We start from the raw sequence: 21,367 nt of genomic DNA, 5'->3' as shown, positions 1-21,367 counted from the left end.
AACTCTGTTTTTGGAAGCAAATATTTCTGGGAGGGGAAGTCATGTGGCTATTAAAATGCTCTATTAAAAAATAAACACACCCTCATTTTCTCTTAAAATGTTTTAGTTTAAATTGTGTTCCTCGTAAAGTAATCCTTAACAGAAAGTAATTTTATCAGAATAAATGTCTGGGAGGGGACCTCTTAAAGGAGTTGGGAAGTGTTAATCTTTGACATTTACTCTCATAGGCACATTTTAAGTAATTCCTAGAAACTGATAAAAGCTGTTAGAAGAAAAGGATTTCTCTCTCTCTCTTTTTTTAAGTAGTAGAATATTTCACCATTTTGATTTGTAAAAAAGATAGACATGGGTGTTAACTTTCTGAGATACACCTTTAGAACTGCAATCACTTAGGATACTGCTTCAAAGAAGGAAAGAGAAGGAATTTGAAAAAAAGTTTGAAAGCTTAAAATATGATAAGATGAGATGATATTTGTTAAAGCACTTGGAAAAATCCTAGTGTTAAATGAATAGAAGCTATTATTATTCATTCTAGAGAGTACCTCCTCAGCAGAGGAAGAGTGAGAGGAATAATATCCTAAGGCAGTATTTCCCAAGAGTTTTCTGTAGATTTCTGTGTATTAGGTTGTCAATAAGTGCTAGATGAATGCAGAGTTTCTGGTTAGATGCATTTGGAAAACACTGCGTTAGGAAGTTAAAACATGTTTTTATACTATGGGTGTTACCAGAACTTTTACTATATAATAATGTGTGGTAATTCTCCCAAGAGGGTAGACAGTGTACTATAGAGGGTTTCCTAAACTTATTTGACCAGTACAGAATTTTTTTGTGGGTTGGGCATTTCATAAGACCAGTATTCTTAGGAACATAGTTTGAGAAACACAGTCTAAAATTGTAGTCAATATGCAATATGACATGGCAGTCCACATGATATGAATTTAAATCCCAGCTTCACCACTTAAATGAGATGTGAGCTTGGGCAAGTTACCTAACTTCTCCATGCCTCAGTTTCTTCCATTTGTAAATGGGAGAAGTAACATTACTAATTTGCTCAATCATGAGGATTAAATGAAGAGTACCTGCCATGTAGTAAGAGCTCAATAAATATTAGTCACTGTTGTTACTGCTATTAACATCTTGTTCTGGTCCCTATGTGCATGCTGAGCTCTAGCAGAAAGGAAAAATGTCACCAGCATTTTTGCATCTTTGTTGTTATCTTTCCTTCACTTAGAATGCCTTGCTCACCTCAGTCTATGCCAGGCCCAAACAACAGGGAGATATATCTCAATGCCACTTGCCCCATGAAAATGTCCTGGATTCTCCCAACTTTCCTTTTCCTAAATCTCCAACATTCCTCTGGAGGTTTCTTAGACTTTGAATACTTGGCTTTATATTTGTGTAATTTATTTTTTCCTTGGAAAGAGGTCTTATTAATATTTGATTTCCTGATACCTGGTATGGTACCTCTATCAACTATATCTCCACTAAATTTTGGCTGAATTGTTAAATTAAATTTCATCACCCTCTACTAAGAGGCAAACACTCTGTAATGAGATTGTCCTTAAATTCTTACCTGTACCAGCATCACCAGAATTTTATAAGTAGGCAAGGACTGGTGAAAATGGGCCTTGGGCTAAGCAAGGCATAGTGTAGGAGGGGAAACCGGGAAGAACAAAGAAGAGTCATATGTACTATGATTGTAGGTATTAGGTTTCTTTTTCCTTAGGTACTTTCCAATTAAATATATTCTATCCCATTTTACCTACCCATGTCCACTACATATCTGGATTTGTGTTTGGGTATTTTATAGTTAGGGAAAGTAGAAGAAAATCAGAGACAACTACTGCCTATAATTATAATTTTACTAGTACAACTGTAAGTCTCCATAGCTGTTACATAATTTCTTTTATTCATTCTACAAATATTGACTGAGAACCTGTGTGTGCTGAGCACTGGTCTGAGGTGGGGACATAAGAATGAGTGAGTCAGGGAGAACCAAGATGGTGGCATAAGGTATACACCTATACGTGCTGCCTCTCACAACCATACCAAAACTACAACTAAAAGACAAAACGGCTATCATCCAGAACCATGGGAAAGCTGGCTGAGTGGAAGTTCTACAACTAGAAGGAAAGAAAAAAGTGCATTGAGACTGGGTAGGAGGTGCGGAGGCATGAAAGAGCAGAGGTACAGAGGTGCGTGAAATGAGCTGGCAACTGGGTGCACTGTTTTATTTTTCAATTGGAAGGGAGATACAGGCTCCCGACTGCTCTGAACTCCAGTTTCCAGCAAGACTCTGGGGACCCAGACTCCTACGGGGAGAAACTGGACTTTCTGGCATCAGGTCAGAAAGCGAGGGTGGCTTTCTTGCAGAGGTGCTCGCAGGGATCATTGTTACTGCATGGGGGCACGGGACGTGGGGAAGCGGAGACGCAGAGATGGCTGACTGGCAGCCATCACTGTTTGCTCTGCCCTGGTGATTCCCTGAGACCCTGCCCCACCCAATTTACAGCTGTGCACAACGGCTTTTGCATATGAATGGCCTGTCCTTTCTCAGCCTAACCTAACAAACTGCAGCTGGGTCAGAAAGCTCCAAAATTTCCAAACCCCAAACAAAGAGGAGAAATCTGCAGATCTCACTATAGCTCCTGCTGGATGGCCTCAGGCAGTGGCTGACTTTGCACCTCCTTGGAGATCCAGAAGCCAGTGTACCCAGTGGTCAGATACCAGATTTCAACTCCTCACATCCATAAGTGACACACTCAAGAGGCAGACTCAGTGAGCATCAAAGCCCCACTAAAGCAAGTCCTGCCCCATAAGGGTGTCTCCAGCACAGCAGTTCTTCCACTATAGACATAGCGGGTCCTCACAGCCAATTGGCCTGGAGGTCAATTCCTCACAGTGATACCAACAGCAATCAAGGCTTAACTACAACAAGACTGTGCACCCAGCCCACAAAGGGGTGCACCAAGAGTGTCCACCTCAGGTGATTGGGGAGGCTGAGCCACTGGGCCCTATAGGACACCTACCACACAAAGCCACTCTATCAACACAGGGAAGCAGCCAAAATGCAGAGACAAAGAAACATGTCATGAATGAAAGAAAAGGAGGAAAGCAAACTACTGGATATAGAGTTTAAAACCACAGTTATAAGGTTACTCAAGAATCTTCTAGAAACCTCCAAGGAATTTAGTGAGACCTCCGAGGAACTTAGTGACACCTTCAAAGATCTTAATGAGAATGCCAAAAAAAATGGAAAAGGACCAGTCAGAAATTAAGCATACACTGTCTGAAATAAAGAATAATATACAGAAATTCAACAGCAGACTAGAGGATCCCAAAAATCAAATCAAAGATTTGAAATACGAGGAAGCAAAAAACACCCAAATGGAAAAGCAAAAAGAAAAAAGAATACAAAAATATGAAGATAGTGCAAGGAGCCTCTGGGACAACTTTAAGCATACCAACATCCGAATTATGGGGATGCCAGAAGAAGAGAGAGAGCAAGATATTGAAAACCTATTTGAAGAAATAATGACAGAAAACTTCCCCTACCCAGTGAAAGAAATAGACCTACAAGTCCAGGAAGCGCAGAGAGGCCCAAACAAAAGGAATCCAAAGAGGACCACACCAAGACACATCATAATGAAAATGCCAAGGGCAAAAGACAAAGAGAGACTCTTAAAAGCAGCAAGAGAAAGTCAGTTACATACAAGGGAGTACCCATATGACTGTCAGCTGATTTCTCAACAGAAACTATGCAGACCAGAAGGGAGTGGCAAGAAGTATTCAAAGTGATGAATAGCAAGAACCTACAACCAAGATTACTCTACCCAGCAAAGTTATCATTTAGAATTGAAGGTCAGATAAAGAGCTTCACAGACAAGAAAAAGCTAAAGGAGTTCATCACCGCCAAACCAGTGTTATATGAAATGCTGAAGGGTATTCTTTACGAAGAGGAAGAAGAAGAAAAAGGTAAAGATAAAAAATATGAACAACAAAGTGACAACAAATACATATTTAACAACAAGTGAATCTAAAAATCAAGTCAATAAAAAAAATCTGATGAACAGAATAAACTGGTGAATATAATAGAAGCAGGGGCATAGAAAGGGAGTAGACTGACAATTATCAGGGGGAAGGGGGTGTGAAGGGTGTGGGAAGAGATTGGACAAAAATCTTATACCTATGGATGAGGACAGTGGCGGGGGGTAAGGGCATGGGGTGGGGTGGGAACCGGGTGGAGGGGAGCTATGGGGGGAAAAAAAGAGAAACATCTTTAATAATCTGAACAATAAAGACTTATAAAAAAATATGGCAATGGAAGGAAATGACTTTTGGTGGTGAGCATGCAATACAGTACACAGATATTGAATTATATTGTACATTTGAAATTTATATAGTTGTTTTAAAAGTAAATAAATAAAATTCACTTGGAAAAAAAAAAGAATGAGTGAGTCAGATCTGATCTCTTGCCCTCATGAAATTGCAGTCCGATGGTGCTACAATCAAATAAATAAAATATGTTATCGCCAAACCCAGTACATAGTAGGCATTTAAGCAATGTTTATTAATGATGACTAAATAAAAGAGTGAAGACAATTATTGCTCTGGGCCAGTTTGCATCAGGCAGGGCTGCTGTGTTGGGTCACTCAGGCCACACATCCTGTACTGTCCCAGGGACTTCATTCACAGAGATAAGATGTGAAGCTTGACCATAGACTGGGCAAGGTGTAGGACTTTTAGAAATTGTGTCTGATACATAAGTTGGTTCTGTTTCCAGATGGTTGAGAATATTCCTTCCTAATTATTCTGTCTTAGAATAGCACACATCTCTAAAATGTTTCATAGCTGCTGTCACTTTTTTCAGAGTTCTCAGTCCTTTGCATGTGCCATGCATCACTGTTAGCACATTTGTCATCGTTGGTATGTCTATCCCCTTTCTCTGGGCTTTGTAGGGCTCATCCTGGTATCCCCTGGCCCTTGACACAGAGCTTGGCACATAGTAGGTACTCAGGATCTGATTGCTGGGGGATGAGAAAATGTCCTGTAAGATGTCTCTAAACAGAGGCCCAGAAATTGCCTCCCAGCTCCTTCTGTGTCTGAAATCTGAACCCTATTAGCAGCCCTCTTCCCCTGACCTTGATTTGAACTTTAGTCTTCTAAGCTGAAAAGAGAGAAAGGTGCAGAATGGGAAGAGGAGCAGACATTTTTCTTAGCCCCATGAACCATCGTTCCCCCCTTGCCCATGCATTCCAGGGTAGATCAGCAGCCAGGTGGAGCAGGCTGATGTCCACCCTGATCCCTAATGGGAGCAGGAAGGTCTGGTGGGAACCTACACGCCCACAGGGTGTGTGCAGCAACTGCTGAGGTCCAGTCTTAAGACCCACACAACTGCTTCAGGGTTGGGAGACCTGGTGGGAGGAAAGCACATGTGAAAGACAACCCCCAGAGCACCAGTGGAGACTTTGCAGGCAGGGATAATGTCTGAAGGCCTCAGCTATCTTTCCAACTGGGGAGACCTGTGGAAGGAGGCCCCACAAGTCACTGAAAAGGCTGAGACTGGAATAAAACATGGAAGGAAGACCAGGGTGGGAAGTCACTACCTTCTCATGCCTCCTGAGGCAGAGAGGTAGAGATAGAGATAGAGATAGAGATAGAGATAGAGATAGAAAGAAGGAAATATTTCCATACTATCCAAATATGAAAATGAGACAAGTGATTATGCTGCATTTCTCACATTCCTTCATCTCTCTAATCTGATTTTGGTAGACCCTGAGAAACACATAGAGACTATAGAACAGTTGAGGACACTGAGGCCAGAGAGAGGCTACTTGGCTCAAGTCTTAAATTCCAGGAGTCTCATGAATTCCTTTCTAGGAAATGCTATAACCAATAATATGCATTCTGAAGTGACTGCAATGATTCTCTGTTCCAACCTCTCTGTTTTTCAGATAAAGTATCTGAATACTGTCATACCTTGTCCCAGGGAATGGAAAACTACTTGGGAGATGGAGTCTTGGGAGTCAAAGCAAAGTGACTACCTCCCACATCCTTGGCGAAGAGGAGAAGGCTTGTAAGGGCTCTCAGGTTCCATTATGACATTTTGTAGGATCTCTTATTTCCTACAATATTGCCTTCAGTGTTTACTGTTACCCAGGGACCACTGTCTGAAATGTTTAGTGATGGAGGAGGAAAGCAAGTGCCCAATACAGTGCCATTTGGTGTGTCCCTCCCACCCAAGGAGCCCCATTCTCTAAACCTGGCCTAGTCTGTACCTGGCAGATGTTCTTAGGGAAGAAGCAGAAGTGACTTTCTGCATTCCAGCACCATCTAGGGCCTTGGAATGGAATTTATAATGTTGCAAAGGTCCAAAGGAATGGCACAAAGTAAGGACTGGCACCTTTAGCCCATTCTGCAAGGTGTTGCCAAGCAGTGGGCTGAAGGCAGAGGGGTTATGCACATCTACCTTAATGGATTTTCTTTTGTCACAGAGACTCTAGTTATCCATAGAGCGAAACTGCACCTGTTCAGGTGGTGTTTTTAGCACCACTACTTGAAATCCCACCTCTTCCTGCTCTTGGTTGAGGGGGTCAGGGGACTAGAGAGAGGATGAGTAGAGAGAAATGGATGAGGTTTTGAAAAGGGCCAATGGATTTATTAGGTGGGCTATGAAAGTTATCTCGACAAGTGTCATCAATCTTGTTTTACAGATGGAAACCTAGGACTAGAGAATATGTTGACCAAGTTCCTCAAAGGTTCTAAGAGGAGACATAGTAAGTCAAATTTCAGTTCCTGGGGTTAGTTTTATAGATCCAAAAGAATGTGGACAGCATGGAATGTGGTCTTTCCAGCAGCATGGCACATGGGACCCTGAGGTTCCAGGACAAAGAGGGATGACACTAGAGTAATCTATCAACCTCAGTTAGGACACACTATCATTTCAGGTACTTGTCTTCTTCTCTGTGTATTTTAATTGACCTTGTCTATGGGCTAGGGTGTTTCTAACAGCAAGAAACAGGAAGAGACTCACACTTATTTAAGTGACAGACATTTAAAATCTTTCATAGAACATTTATACAATGGAATACTATGCAGCTGTTAAAAAGAAGGATCTCTTGCCCTAGCTTGTTTGGCTCAGTGGATAGAGCATTGGCCTGCAGACTGAAGGGTCCCAGGGTCAATTCCGATCAAGGCCACATGCCCGGGTTGTGGGCTCCATCCCCAGTAGGGGGTGTGCAGAAGGCAGCCGATCAATGATTACCTCTCATCATTGATGTTTCTGTCTCTCTCTCTCCCCTCTCCCTTCCTCTCTGAAATAAATGAAAATATGTTTTTCTTAAAAAAAGGAAGGATCTCACCCTAACCGGTTTGGCTCAGTGGATAGAGCGTTGGCCTGTGGACTCAAGGGTCCCAGGTTCGATTCCGGTCAAGGGCATGTACCTTGGTTGTGGGCACATACCCACTAGGGAGTGTGCAGGAGGCCGCTGATCAATGTTTCTCTCTCATTGATGTTTCTAACTCTCTATCCTTCTCCCTTCCTCTCTGTAAAAAAAATCAATAAAATATTAAGGCTTTTATTGTACATATTTATAGTTTCATAGACAGGTGTGACAAATCATTCAGCATCTTGGTGTTTCTATAGCTGGACAACTTAGATCTTATTCATCAGCCTGCTTAACTGTCCCTTTTTCAGAAACATAGATACCATCCAAAAATTTCCTGATATCCTTGTTTTTAACTGTTGTGGCTTGCTGAATCAAAGCAGCTGAATTTGATACAAGTTCAAGGTCATTTCCTTCAAGAATCAACTCATCTTTCTGGGCTCGAGATACTGAATAAGCAATGCCTGACCTCATCCGAACTCTGTGGATGTATTTTTCGCTCAAGAAATTTCTAATTTCACCAAGAGAACCATTCTCCTGAATAACGATGTTGATGGGGAAGTGAGCGTACACAGACCTCATCTTGTAATGGAAGCCCAGTGTAACATACTTGATCATGTTCTGTACATGACAGCAGATAGTGTGAACTGTGGCCAGTTCCTTTCTATTTCCCCGCCATTTGTCAACCGGGAGCCTCTTCTTTTTCTTTCCAAGGAGACTGAGCTCTACATTGATGTGGTTGAAGTCCCTCCTCAGGGTGCCTCTGGGGCCCTTCACAATAACTGTGCATCCCTTCAGAGTGATGTTCACATTTTCTGGGATGTCCACAGTCTGTTTGCTGAGAATGGTCTTTATCCTCACAGTAGATGCAGCAAAGAGCAAGGAAGGATCTCTTATCCTTTGAGGCAGCAGGGAGGGACCTGGAGAGTATTATGCTAAGTGAAATAAGCCAGTCAAAGACAGACAAGTATTACATGATCTCATTCATATGTGGAATCTAATGAACAAAATAAACTGATGAACACAATGAATCCAGATACATAAAAGTGTGAAACATACTGACGAATCTCAGAGGAAGGGGGGTGGGGGAAGAGATGAATCAAATAACTAATATGCTTATATGCATTATCCATGGACACATACAATGGTACAGTGAAGGCTTTGGGGTACGGGTGTGGAGTGCAGAGGGTCAATGGAGAAAAAAAAAAGGAATGCCTGTAATACTTTCAACAATAAAGATGAATTAAAAAAAATCTCACATAGAGAAAGTCTAGAGGCAGGATGGACTCTAGGTAAGATATTCTCATCTGGATCCATTTCTTTGTGATTTGCTCAGCTTCCTTCTCCTCTAAGGGTTAATCTTGTTTCAGGAGTCTTCTCTCATGGTTTCAACATGGTTGCCATCAACAGCTGAGCCAATACATTTTCTTCTTTCACACACAGGCAGATAGGAAAAGCATGGAATAAAAATCCTTCCCTAGCACAAAATGTAAGTTTTTCCTTTTTACCTGATTAGCCACCTTAAGTCATTTGCCAATTTCTGGACAAATAGCTGTTGTTAAGGGAATGCCAGGTGGTGATTGGCTTAAATCAGAGATCTTGAACTGGTCAGGGAGACGAGATTGCCGTGATTGGGTCAGTGAGTTCAGAACCCACATCTGAAGGCACATTGATAGGGAGGCACAAGTGAGGGAGGGCAGAGACCCAAACAAAACTAGTTTCCTAGGAAGGAGAGAGGGATGAGAGATACTGAGTAGATACCCAAGCGAGCCCATTTTGATTAGCACTTAAGCATCCCAAAAGAGAGCTGCTGCTATCTGAGGGAAAGATCAATGACCTAAGAGATGGAATAGTATGAAAACTACTTATCCTCTCTCCCTGGCAAGAGAAGTTGTGATGAGGTGGCAGGGTTGGTAGGCTCTACCAACTTGAAGCATAAGTTATAGCAATTTTTGCAGGAAATGACTGCATGAAGCTATTTCCTTATAAAGGAGCAATAAAACTGACAGGCTCCTAAGAGCTTTACAGTGACCTTTATAGAAAGGTTAAATGCCTTGGACAAGGTTAGAGTGTCAGATCCTATACTAGAAACAGGTCTTGTGGCTCATATTCCAGTGCTCTCTCCATAACCCTGGGGAGATGTCAGTGCGGTGAAAATGACATCAGCCCTTTGGTGGTAAAGGTATGTGTAAACAATGCAAATTTTAACCCTGGGCAAGTTCCTTAACTTCTTTAGGCTCCAGTTTACTCACTATTATAATGAAGGAATCTTATTAGAAGATAATGAAAGTACATTCCAATTCTAAGAATCTATGAATAGCTTTAAATCATGGTTCTCTTCCAAGAACCTGACAACACTTTTTCTATTAGGTCATTTAACTGCTGATTATTTGTTTAAATAGTTTCCCAGGAGTAACCCAGAACATCCTACATAATAAACCAGTTGTTAACTCATAAACAATATGGACAGGATTCATCATCATTATGCTTCCCAACTGAACATCGCTGGGGCCTCTGGCTGCTTGGACACTCTGGTTAATGGAGTGTTGTCAGGGATTCCCCATGTGGGTGACCACTTTTCCAAGAATTAGAAACAACAGACTTAACAGACACTATACTGGGAAAATGTGCTTTTAAATAAATGAAATAGAACTGTGAAGACTCAAATAAATTTGTATTCTTCTTTCACCTCCCTTCTTATCTTGGTGTTCTTTTTCACCATCCCACACCCTGTTACCATAAAGATCTCAGCTTGAATCACTAATCCTCACTTAACTAGTTGAGATTTAGAGTGTTATGTTTCCTGGAGTACTTGTAGGAAATCTTAAAGCCTCCAGACCCAAAGAAATACAGTTGGCCCTCCATATCTCTAGGTTTTGTACCTGCGGATTCAACCAACTGTGGATTGGAAATATTCAGAAAAAAATTGTTGCATTGTTGTTGATGTGTACTATGTAGTTAGGCATATGATGGTTGCATCTGTACTGAACATGTTTAGACTTCTTTTCTTATCATTATCCTCTAGTCTAAACAAAAAGGCATAGACTTGAGCATCTGTAGATTTTGGTATCTGTAGGGGTCCTGGAATCTATCCCATGCAAATACTGAGAGATGACTGTATATAGCTAATGGTAGCATTTTTTTTTTTTTTTTTTGTCCTGTGATGGTCCAGCATAAGATACATTACACTGCAGTGGTTCTCAACCTTCTGGCCCTTTAAATACAGTGCCTCATGTTGTGACCCAACCATAAAATTATTTTCGTTGCTACTTCATAACTGTAATGTTGCTACTGTTATGAATCATAATGTAAATATATGATATGCAGGATGGTCTTAGGCGACTCCTGTGAAAGGGTCATTTGACCGCCAAAGGGGTCACGACCCACAGGTTGAGAACCGCTGCATTACAGGGACAAAGAAGTCTTTTTAGCGTACCACAAAGCATAGAATCTATTCTGTTTCCAAGAGGGATAATAAAACCCCAAAGTTTCAGGCCTCCTTTGGAACATGAGTTGATGCTATAAGAAAGGCATGCAAGAGAGGAAGAAAAAGGGTTTCTAGAGTTTCGGAAAATTTATGTTCAGTGTTCTCACTTAATTCCCTCACAATGACTTTATGTTATCCTGCTGAGGAGAAGATAAATGACTTGTATATACATACCCTTAAGAAGAAAAAAACACAGAACAATAGGTAGAGTAAAATTTTATTTGTAGTAGTCAGAATAGTCTAGGCCAGTGGTCGGCAAACTCATTAGTCAACAGAGCCAAATATCAACAGTACAACTATTGAAATTTCTTTTGAAAGCCAAATTTTTTAAACTTAAACTATATAGGTAGGTACATTGTTATTAACCTACCTATATAGTTTAAGTACTGTTGATATTTGGCACCTCCCCCGCGCTGCATATCCTGCGGCCTTCCTGTGCTGCGTCTCCCGTTGCCCAACCCACCTACACCTCCCACTTCTTCTAACGCCACTTCTTCAAAATAGACTCGCCCAGGCCGAAAACCGACTTCTGCCCATGGGCCATGAAGTTTCAATCACACTGTATGTGCATGCCTGCACGTGGTATTTTGTGGAAGAGCCACACTCAAGGGGCCGAAGAGCCGCATGCGGCTCTTCGGCCCCTTGAGTGTGGCTCTTCCTAAGCCTTAGGAATACCCTAATTACGTTAGTAACAATGTACCTACCTATATAGTTTAAGTTTAAAAAATTTGGCTCTCAAAAGAAATGTCAATCGTTGTACTGTTGATATTTGGCTCTGTGGACTAATGAGTTTGCCAACCACTTGTCTAGGCTATTCTTTAGTAACAGCAAATCTCAGAAACTTAACATGACTCAGATTTATTTCTTGCTCACATCATGGTCCAGTGTGGGTCAGTTGGCTCTTTGGTGTGGCTTTCTTCCAAGTGGCGACCTGGAACCCATGCTGCCTTCATTTTATAATTCCATTTAGCCATGGGATGAATCAGACTGAAAGCATTCTCAGTCATAACTCTTGGACCAGAAGTGACATGTGACTTCTACTCACATTCCTATTGACTACAACTTAGCTACATGTTCCCAACCTAATTGCAAGGAAAGCTGGGAAATATTTTCTTGCTACATGCTTAGGATTAAGTCATAATGTGGTGAATACATATTTTGACATGATTTTTGCTACATTATTTATGTGAGAAGGAAAATAAACTTTCGGTGTATATGTGAATATGCATTTACACAAATAGAAAGAAAAAAGTGTGGAAGGGTATGCAGTAAAGTGACCTCTAAGGAAAGCAGTGGGATTGACAAGGTAAGATAAGACAGAACTAAAGGGGATTTTTAGGATTCAATACTTTTTTTGTATTACATTAAAATTTTTTTAGAATGGTGTATTTATAAATTACCTGTATTATTAAACAAAAACCTCCTCTCCCAATACACATAATAACATACTCCAAAATGCACTATGCCCTCCCACAGTCTTTACTTTTTAGGAGGTTTTTTTTTCTCTAGTCTGCTGGGACTGATGTTGGTGACTCAGATTATTTAATGATTTCCTATTGAGAGGGATTGCTTTTTTCACACTTAACAAAGGGATACAGAGGTTCCAGGAAGTATGTTTGGATTGGTATCAACCCTTTTTCCTTCTAGCCCAGAGACCTAAAGATCAGAGGGAGAGCTACTTAAGCTATAATTGCATCAAGCACTCAAACGACATTGAGAATCTGTCTCTCTCACTTTGCTCTCTTCAGCACTGGCTTCATCTTTTGGGAGGCTCCTCTTCATGGTGGCAAAATGGATCATAAGCACCTTCTAAGGTGGGGCCTCAGAGAAGATGGGTGTCCCTCAGTATATGTGGTGAGGTAGGTTAGGAATGGCTGGAAAGCCTGGGGAATTGAGCTGGGTGATGATATTTGTGTGGAATCTAGCTTGGGCTGCTTACATGGAAACACTCTTTTTGGCCTGAGTCATTTTTGCACTTGCAGCTCAGGAAGGTGGAGGAGTCCCAGCAGGAGCCAGGATCTGCAAATCAAGCCGCTATCCGGTGAACCATGCCCTCTCGACATTTTGACGAGAGAGCACGGTGCTGTGGTCATGCTGGCCTCCAGGTCACTATTGGGCTTTGGATTTGCCAATCCCTGCTGTCTGCTTTACAATGGCATATGTTGATCCATGCTGGCTGATAATGCACCCAGCGGGTCTCCAAGATACCTATAGAGGCTGTCCTCCTTCTGAGCCCTCCCAGTAACATGCCGCATGTCCCCTTTGCTATCAGTTTCACAGTGCAGGGACCTTGGAATGTCACCCAAGACCTGATTTTCTCTCTGATCACATGGAGACCTTCTCACAGAGATCTGAGACCACCTTAACTCCAAGGCTTTATGTAGTTGGGGTGGAAGAGATGGGATGACTCATAATTTTCAGAGAGGAACTCAGTGACTCTCATGTCCTCCCAATGAGATGGTAAGAGGATCTATCAGACACTGTGATCCTGACTGGTCAAAACCCATGGATGGACACTGGACAGCAGTCAAAGAGTAACAGAAGGGGAACACCAACTTTATGAAGGTCACATGGCTATTTCCTTCATTTGTTATTTTTGACAGACTGAGGTGACCATGACTCAGAACTTGGTTCCTATCTTTCTTCACCTCCTTGATGGCTTCCTCTGAGTGAAGTGCAAGGGCAAAACCCAGATAAGGACAGAAAGACAAGAAGAGCATGGGGCTGGGTGCTGTGACCAATTTTTAGGTTTAAGAAGTTTGCCACTTAATGTTTCTTTATCATTTAGGGAGTTAGAATGCCTAAGCCACAGGACCCTTTAGGGTTCTCTATTGTTATTTCTTTTTGTACATTTTCCCTGGAGAGCTGCCAAGTGTATAGAGAAGTGGTGTCCCAGTCACAAGTTATGCCCCAGCCATAGAGCCAAAGGAGACAGGAGGGAGATAGTGGTCAAGTAGACATGTAATTCTATAAAACCCCAGAGGACACTTATCAGGCTCCTTGGAGGCAATTTTGGTTCAGTCCATGCAGGGATGTTTATCATCCAGAGCTGTCCCTACATGGAACAGGCTGTTTTGTGAGATAGTGAACACCTTGTCAATGAAACTGGTCAAGCAATAGCAGAAGGATGAGCAGACAGGGAAACTGTGGAGGAAATTCCTGAGCAAGACCGAACTCTAAGGACTCATGGAATTCCATGAGTTTATGACTCAGTGGAATGAAATCCTTCCAGGCTCAACATATATTTGGCCCCATTGCTGTCCTTTCTCTGGTCCTGGTCTGGCCTGGATGGCCTGGCTGACATCCAGGAAGTGTGAGCACTGGGCCAGGCCAGGCAGAGTGGGTGAACCTGCTGGGACTTCCTCTCAGATCCTCATCAACAGCTGCTTGAATTAATCTCCAGGGCTGTGAGAATTCCCATGTTCTCCTGAACTGAGTGCATTGTGCCACTTCCCAACTTCCCACTCCCCCAAATCCACAGAGCTATTGATTTTATTTTCACCCTCAGAGGAGACACATATGAGGAGGAAGAGGCTTAGATATCCCGAGGTCCCTAAGAAAGCATGCTTGAGAGTGGTAAAGCTGGAGAAAGAAATTTTTCTTCTATCTTCTGTTATCTATTCCATTGGAATAAACTGGGCAGGGAGTATAGGAGAGTGAGCAGGGAGGGGGCATGCAGGTTCTGACTGGGCTTGTTGTGTGTCTGGATATTTCATCCCCAATCTAGAGTGAAGATAAGAATAGGAGAAGGCATGAGGCTACTAGGTAAGAGAATGTGTGGAATTGAGCCCCTTGCATCTGGGGTTGTGTGATCAGAATCCCAAAATGTCTGAGCTTCAAGAGATAATCCAAATTATCTGTCTCTCCATCCATTGTACAGGTGAAGAAATTGAGATTCAAAGAAATACAGTGTTCATTAAATTAGCATTAAAGGCAGGCTGGGATCACCTGGCCCACCTGGGTTGTTTCTCCTATGCCAACTTGGAAGACAACTTCCTTCAGAGCCCCATGGCACCAGACTTTATAATGCTAAAGACAACTCACCTTGCACAGAACCTTTCAAAAGTACTTTCAAAGTGTTTTCACAAACTCTATCTCATTCTATCTTCATCCCAGCCCTGCAAGTAAGTGAGGACTCCTACAGCAGTAATGAAGGGTTCTGATCATAGAGAATTCCACCTGTGCACAGGTTTTGAGGACAATGGGTATGACTACACACCTGGTAGGCATGTTGAGCACCTCCACAGTGGCCTGGGCATCATTGCCCTCCTGGTGCCCCTTTCTCATGCCTCTTTTTGGAGAGAACATGTTCATTTGCCCATCTTCCCTGTCATTTATCAAGTCATTGGCAGAGTTTTCAATTAGTCTCCCTGACTTCCAGCACTCCAGTCTTGGAGCTAGTGGAGCACTTCAGTGACAAAAATCAGTGGAGACTTCTTAGAGCTGTTATCAAGGCCCAAAAGGAACATTTTCTACTGCATCAGAAGCTTTCTGCTACCACACAGCTGTAAGCCCTTTAGAATGTGTGCTGTGACCTTTGACAGATGTTGCCCAAGGAAGGACAGAATGCACAAAGTAAAACTGTTACCCCATTTTGCCTTTTATCATCCTATATGATTGGAAAAAGGAAGTCAGGATACCAGATCTCCACATTCTCCCCATTTGTCCCTCCTTAAGTCTCAAGAGCCAGAGTCTCAAAGCTGGGAGGGCTTTGAGCAGGGCTGTGCCAACTCTCCTTCAGCCCCTCATGGCTTTGGCACAGTGTCTGGAACAGTTGATGCCTCTTCCTGCAGGCAACACTGAGCCCACTGTCCCCCTCTCCTGGGCTCCATCCACCATCTGCTGTCTTTCTGAGCCTAATGAGTCTCTCCTCCTAGGTGTGTACTAAAGACCTTATGAAAATCACCCTAGACACAGGGAGATTGATCCCACACACCAGGAAGGTGACTCCCCAGCCTTTCCTGGGCACCTGTTCCATCACCTCTCCCACACTCACTGTCCGGAAATTCTTTGTTGCTGCCCAAATATCATAGGCTGAAGGCAGTTCCTCTTTCTAACCACTCAGATGGGCAGCAGCACCCAGTGGCCAAAGGAGAATGGGAGAGAAATTCCAAACCTGGCCATGGGTCTCATGACCTGTGTCTGCTTGTCCTTCCTTAAGGGTGCTCACAGTTGTTCCTACTTATAGAGTGCTTTCCCACTCACCATTTGTTTGGTCTTTGTTGCTGAGGAGAACATTGAGCTGGAATTCCTAAAGTGGAGATTATGACAGCGAAGGGGGTTAAGGGACTGGGTCAGAGTCAAAAAGTCAGTGACTAGTAGGGTTGGGTTCTAGTCATTTAACCCCCATCTGTGGCTTTTGCTCTACAGACTCTCTTTTCTCACCTTCTTATGAAGTCTTTCAGTTCTATACCTTCATGGCTGCCTTTAGTTCCAACTCCTCCCCTTTTTGAATCCAACATCCCTGAGTAATATTGATGCACCAGTCCATCTCAGTCACAGTGTAAACACACACACCTCATATACACACACATTACCCCCATACATACTCCTCACATTACACACATACATACACCACACACACCATACACACACACACACACACACACACACACACACACACACACACACACATACAACCATGAAGACTGAACACATGAGAAGTAAATAACATCATGAGAAAAAGAAGAACAAAGATAAAGACCAATAAGTAGAGAAACAAAGAGAAATGGAGAACAAAGAGAGATGGGTGAGAGGAGAAGAAAAGAGGACAAGTGATAATGAGCAAAGAGAGAAGAAAGATCAGAGCTTTGGAATCAGAAAGCCAGGATTCTGAATATAGTTTTACCACTTACAGGCTGAGCCACTTGAGGAAGTCACTTAACCTCTCTGAGCTTTATTTTCCCATCTATAAAATGGGCATTATTTTTTAAATTACTATTCATTATGTAATTTCTAGGTACCTGGGATATACCAATAAACAGAATAGTTAAAAAAAATCCTGCCTTCTTGTGTATGGATAGAGATGGAAAATAAAATATAATAAGCAAAGAATTTAGCATGTTCATAGATAAATGGTATATGATGTTAGCCTGGTTCTTCTGAGAAGCAAACACCAAGTCAGGTCAACATGCGAGGAGTTCCGTAGAGGAAATGCCTGTGTGAAAGAAAGTAGAAAGGCTGCCAGAGAAGGCTTGGAGGAGCCATAGACCACCATGCAAGTCTGACCCTTAGTGAAGAGAGAGAGGGAGAGAAGGTTGGGTGGAGACATCCTGGTTTGGCCAAAGCTAGACATCAGGAGTCTTTGATGTACTCAGTCACTGGCTGGGAACAGCCTAACTCAGTGATGGATTTAAAATCATTGTAGCTTAGGCCCTTGGAAAACAATGTGGCCTGGAGATGGAGATCTGTAGCATGTGTTTTCATGGCTGCTGCATATGAGAAAGAATATTTGAAAACATGGAGCAGGATAAGGAAGATGGGGAGTGCTGGAATGTGGACAGATTACAGTTTTCATGGGGTGGTCAGGGTAGGTCTCACTGAGAAGGTAATAGTTGAGCAAAGATTTGGAGGAGGTGTGGGAGGTCTTTCAGAGGTCATTGCCACCATTGTGTTGACATCATCATGCTGTTGGTCCTGCTTGGGAAAGCACTTTGTAAATGGTGCTTAGACACAGCTGACAGAGAAGAAACAAACAACCGTCAGTTGTCCTGGCATCTTAGGCTGACATGTCCTCAGAGAAGAGATGCTGGCCTCTATCCCAGACCATGCTGGACCCCTCTGTCGGGAGGAGAAGCCTCAAGGACCCCACTCCCATTTTATTTGGAAAATCAAGCATTCTGTTTCTAGGACATGCCACTCTCAGGGGTCCATATCTCCTTGAAGAGCCAAAAACAAAACAAAAACAAAAAACAGCCCCAAAGATCCCCAGAGGATGGGAGTCTTATTTTCAGCCTAACAATGAGAAATAACATGAAATTCTCTTTTCTCAGACACCTAGATAAATATGTTATTATCCGTGAGAACTGGACTTACCAAGAGCTCCTGATAAGATATCATTTTTATCTCTGTGTCATCCTGGAGGACAGTGTGTCATTAGTAATATTTAAGGGCAAGAAGGAATGGGCTGGAAGTCACCAAGTATCTATTCTGTGCCAGTAATTTATTTGATTTTCATGAATTTCTGAGTATTCAATCCACTTTACAAAAATAGAAAACTGAGGCCCACAGGAATCCACAGTTGGTAAGTGATGGAGTGGGATTCAAACCCAGGCTATGTTTCTGAAGGCCACACTCTTTCCTCTTGCTCCTTACTATACTGCTTTCCCTAATGGCCATATTTCACCTTTTCTCATTATACCTAACATTGAGTTGGATTTTAATGATTTGTCTGAGGGTTTGTCTCCCCCACTCTCTCATCTGTTCTCTAACCACTGCATCTCCCTATGGTGGACCATATTGGTTTCTGCTTGGGCCGCAGCACATTTAAGGGGCCTTGCTGCAGGAGGCTCTCAAGCTAGGTAATAGATGGCCAACCCACAGTCAACCAGCTGTCTGTACTTTCCAGATGAGAGAAGGTTTGCAATATACTTTTGTATTCTTTGGAGCTAGAGTTCTTAAATAGGACTCTATATCAGAATTACCTAAGGGAAGTTATTAAAATACAGATTACCAGGTCTTTCCATTGGAAATTCTGATTTTGTAAGTTCAAAGTCAGCCCAAGGATCTGCATTTTAGTAAGCACTACTACTATTTGAGAACTTATAGACAGGGTGGTCAGCCATTGGGCAGTGGCTCTACTGGTTTCTAGAAAATGCCCAGGTGACCCCTCTCTAGCTTTAGTCATAGGACAAGCACCTGGATCAAAGTAGAAGGGAATTTGGAGATCTAAGGTGGCTCATGCACTTTCTTCATGTGGTAAAGCTTCATTGGCCTGCTCAGAAATGCACCTGTAAATCCTCTGAGAAAGGTGGGCAAACTTACCCACTACTTGACCCTGTCCCTGAGATGTACTCTATTAGTTGGTAGAAACCTCAGGGTCTTTTTCCACCCCTTTCCCCTCCTTGGCATATGAATAACTTTTTGCTTGAGAATAGAAGTGATAGTTTGTGGGCATGTGACTAATAGTTCCAGAGCCAGATGTGGAGCCAGGTCTTCTGATTCCCAAGTCAGGCCTCCTTCTTACTTTTCTTTCTTTCTTAAAAATAAATCTTTATTGTTCAGATTATTACAGATGTTCCTCTTTCCCCCCCATAGCTCCCCTCCACCCAGTTCCCACCCCACCCCCTGCCCTTACCCCCCACTGTCCTCGTCCATAGGTGTAAGATTTTTGTTCAGTCTCTTCCTGCACCCCTCAAACACCCTTGCCCCCGAGAATAGTAATCTTGGTTGTAGGTTCTTGCTATTCATCACTTTGAATATTTCTTGCTACTCTCTTCTGGCCTGCATAGTTTCTGTTGAGAAATCAGCTGACAGTCATATGGGTACTCCCTTGTAGGTAACTAACTGTTTTTCTCTTGCTTCTTTTAATATTCTCTCTTTGTCTTTTGCCCTTGGCATTTTAATTATGATGCGTCTTGGTGTGGTCCTCTTTGGATTCCTTTTGTTTGGGGTTCTCTGCGCTTTCTGGACTTGTAAGTCTATTTCTTTCACCAGGTAGGGGAAGTTTTCTGTCATTATTTCTTCAAATAGGTTTTCAATATCTTGCTCTCTCTTCTTCTGGCACCCCTATAATTCAGATGTTGGTTTGCTTGAAGTTGTCCCAGAGGCTCCTTGCACTATCTTCATATTTTTGTATTCTTTTTTCATTTTGCTTTTCCATTTGGGTGCTTTTTGCTTCCTCGTATTTCAAATCTTTGACTTGATTCTTGGGATGCTCTAGTCCAGTGATGGCGAACCTATGACACGCGTGTCAGAGGTGACACACGAACTCATTTTTTTGGTTGATTTTTCTTTGTTCAATGACATTTAAATATATAAAATAAATATCAAAAATATACATCTTTGTTTTACTATGGTTGCAAATATCAAAAAAATTCTATATGTGACACGGCACCAGAGTTAAGTTAGGGTTTTTCAAAATGCTGACACGCCAAGCTCAAAAGGTTCGCCATCACTGCTCTAGTCTGCTGTTGGATCTCTGTATATTATTCTTTATTTCAGTCAGTGTATGCTTAATTTCTAATTGGTCCTTTTTCATATCCTTGAAGTTCTCACTCTATTTCTCAGAGGTTTCTAGAAGATTCTTGAGTAACCTTATAACCATGGTGGTTTTGAACTCTATATCCAGTAGTTTGCTTTCCTCCATTTCTTTCATTTGTGACCTGTTTCTTTGTCTCTGCATTTTGTCTACTTTCCTGTGCTTTGTGTGTGCTAGGTGTCCTATAGGGCACAATGGCTCAGCCTCCCTAATTATGTGAGGTGGACACTCTTGGTGCACTCCTTTGTGGGCTGTGTGCACAGTCTTATTGTAGTTAAGCCTGATTGCTGTTGGTATCACTGGGTGGAATTGACCTCCAGGCCAATTGGCTGTGAGAATCAGCTGTGTTTACGGTGGGAGAACTTCTGTGCTGGAGACACCCTTATGGGGCAGAACTTGCTTCAGTGGGGCTTTGGCGCTCACTGAGTCTGCCCAGATTTTTAGGCAGAGAAAGGCCAGGCCATTTATACGCAAAAGCCTCTGTGCACAGCTTGGGTGGGGTTGTAAATTGGGTGGGGCGGGGTCTCAGAGAATCACAAGGGCAGAGCAAAGAGCAATGGCTACCAGTCTGCTCTGCCTCCGAAAGGTCCAGGTGTCTGTGTCCTGCGGCCCCCATGCAGGAACAATGACCACTGCAAGAACCTCTTCGAGAAAGCCGCCCTCAGATTCTGGCCCGATGCCAGACAGTCCAGTTTCTCTCTGTATGAGTCTGGGTCCCCAAATTCTCACCCAGAACTGGAGTTCAGAGCAGTCGGGAGCTTGTTTCTCCCTCCCGATTGAAAAAGACAACAGCGTACCCAGCTGCCAGCCCCTTTCACTCACCCCTGTGCCTCGTACCTCTGCTCTTCTGCACCTCTGGACCTCCTACCGGACTCAGTGCGCTTTTCTCTTTTCTTCTAGTTGTAGAATTTCCTCTCAGCCAGCCTTCCTGTGGTTCTAAATGGTATTCGTTTTGTCTTTTAGTTGTAGTTTTAATGTTGTTGTGCGCGGCAGCAAATTTAGGTGTTTTCCTATGCCACCATCTTGGTTCTCTCCTCTTTTCTTTAAGCTTGCAGATGCATGCTTCCCTCATGCCCCATGTCCATCTGCTCATCTTGGACCAGCAGGCCTGCCAACTCTTCCTGAAGATGTTCAGGGGTGCATGCTGGGCCTGGCCAGTGAAGAACTCTGAGAATTTGCATCCCCAGTCCAAATATCCTCAATATTCAGCAGGGGTAATATCAACTAGGACAGTGGTCTGCAAACTGTGGCTCGTGAGCCACATGCGGCTCTTTGGCCTCTTGAGTGTGGCTCTTC

The 21,367-nt window shown here is 42.7% G+C and overlaps 1 protein-coding gene across 1 annotated transcript in view; it reads right to left on the bottom strand.

Moving 5' to 3' along the window:
- Positions 1 to 7,629: 7,629 nt before the first annotated feature.
- Positions 7,630 to 21,367, bottom strand: part of LOC118661484 (60S ribosomal protein L9-like) — a 66,549-nt gene continuing 52,811 nt past the window's right edge. The window contains exon 2 of the mRNA XM_036319583.1: positions 7,630 to 8,283. Coding sequence (XP_036175476.1) covers positions 7,662 to 8,283 — 622 coding nt within the window. The 3' untranslated portion in view covers positions 7,630 to 7,661. The remainder of the gene's footprint in view (positions 8,284 to 21,367) is intronic.

Source organism: Myotis myotis, unplaced genomic scaffold (assembly GCF_014108235.1).
Source record: "Myotis myotis isolate mMyoMyo1 unplaced genomic scaffold, mMyoMyo1.p scaffold_m19_p_8, whole genome shotgun sequence".
In the NCBI taxonomy this organism is placed as follows: Eukaryota; Metazoa; Chordata; class Mammalia; order Chiroptera; family Vespertilionidae; genus Myotis; species Myotis myotis.
This window is presented reverse-complemented; position numbering and strand designations above follow the sequence as displayed.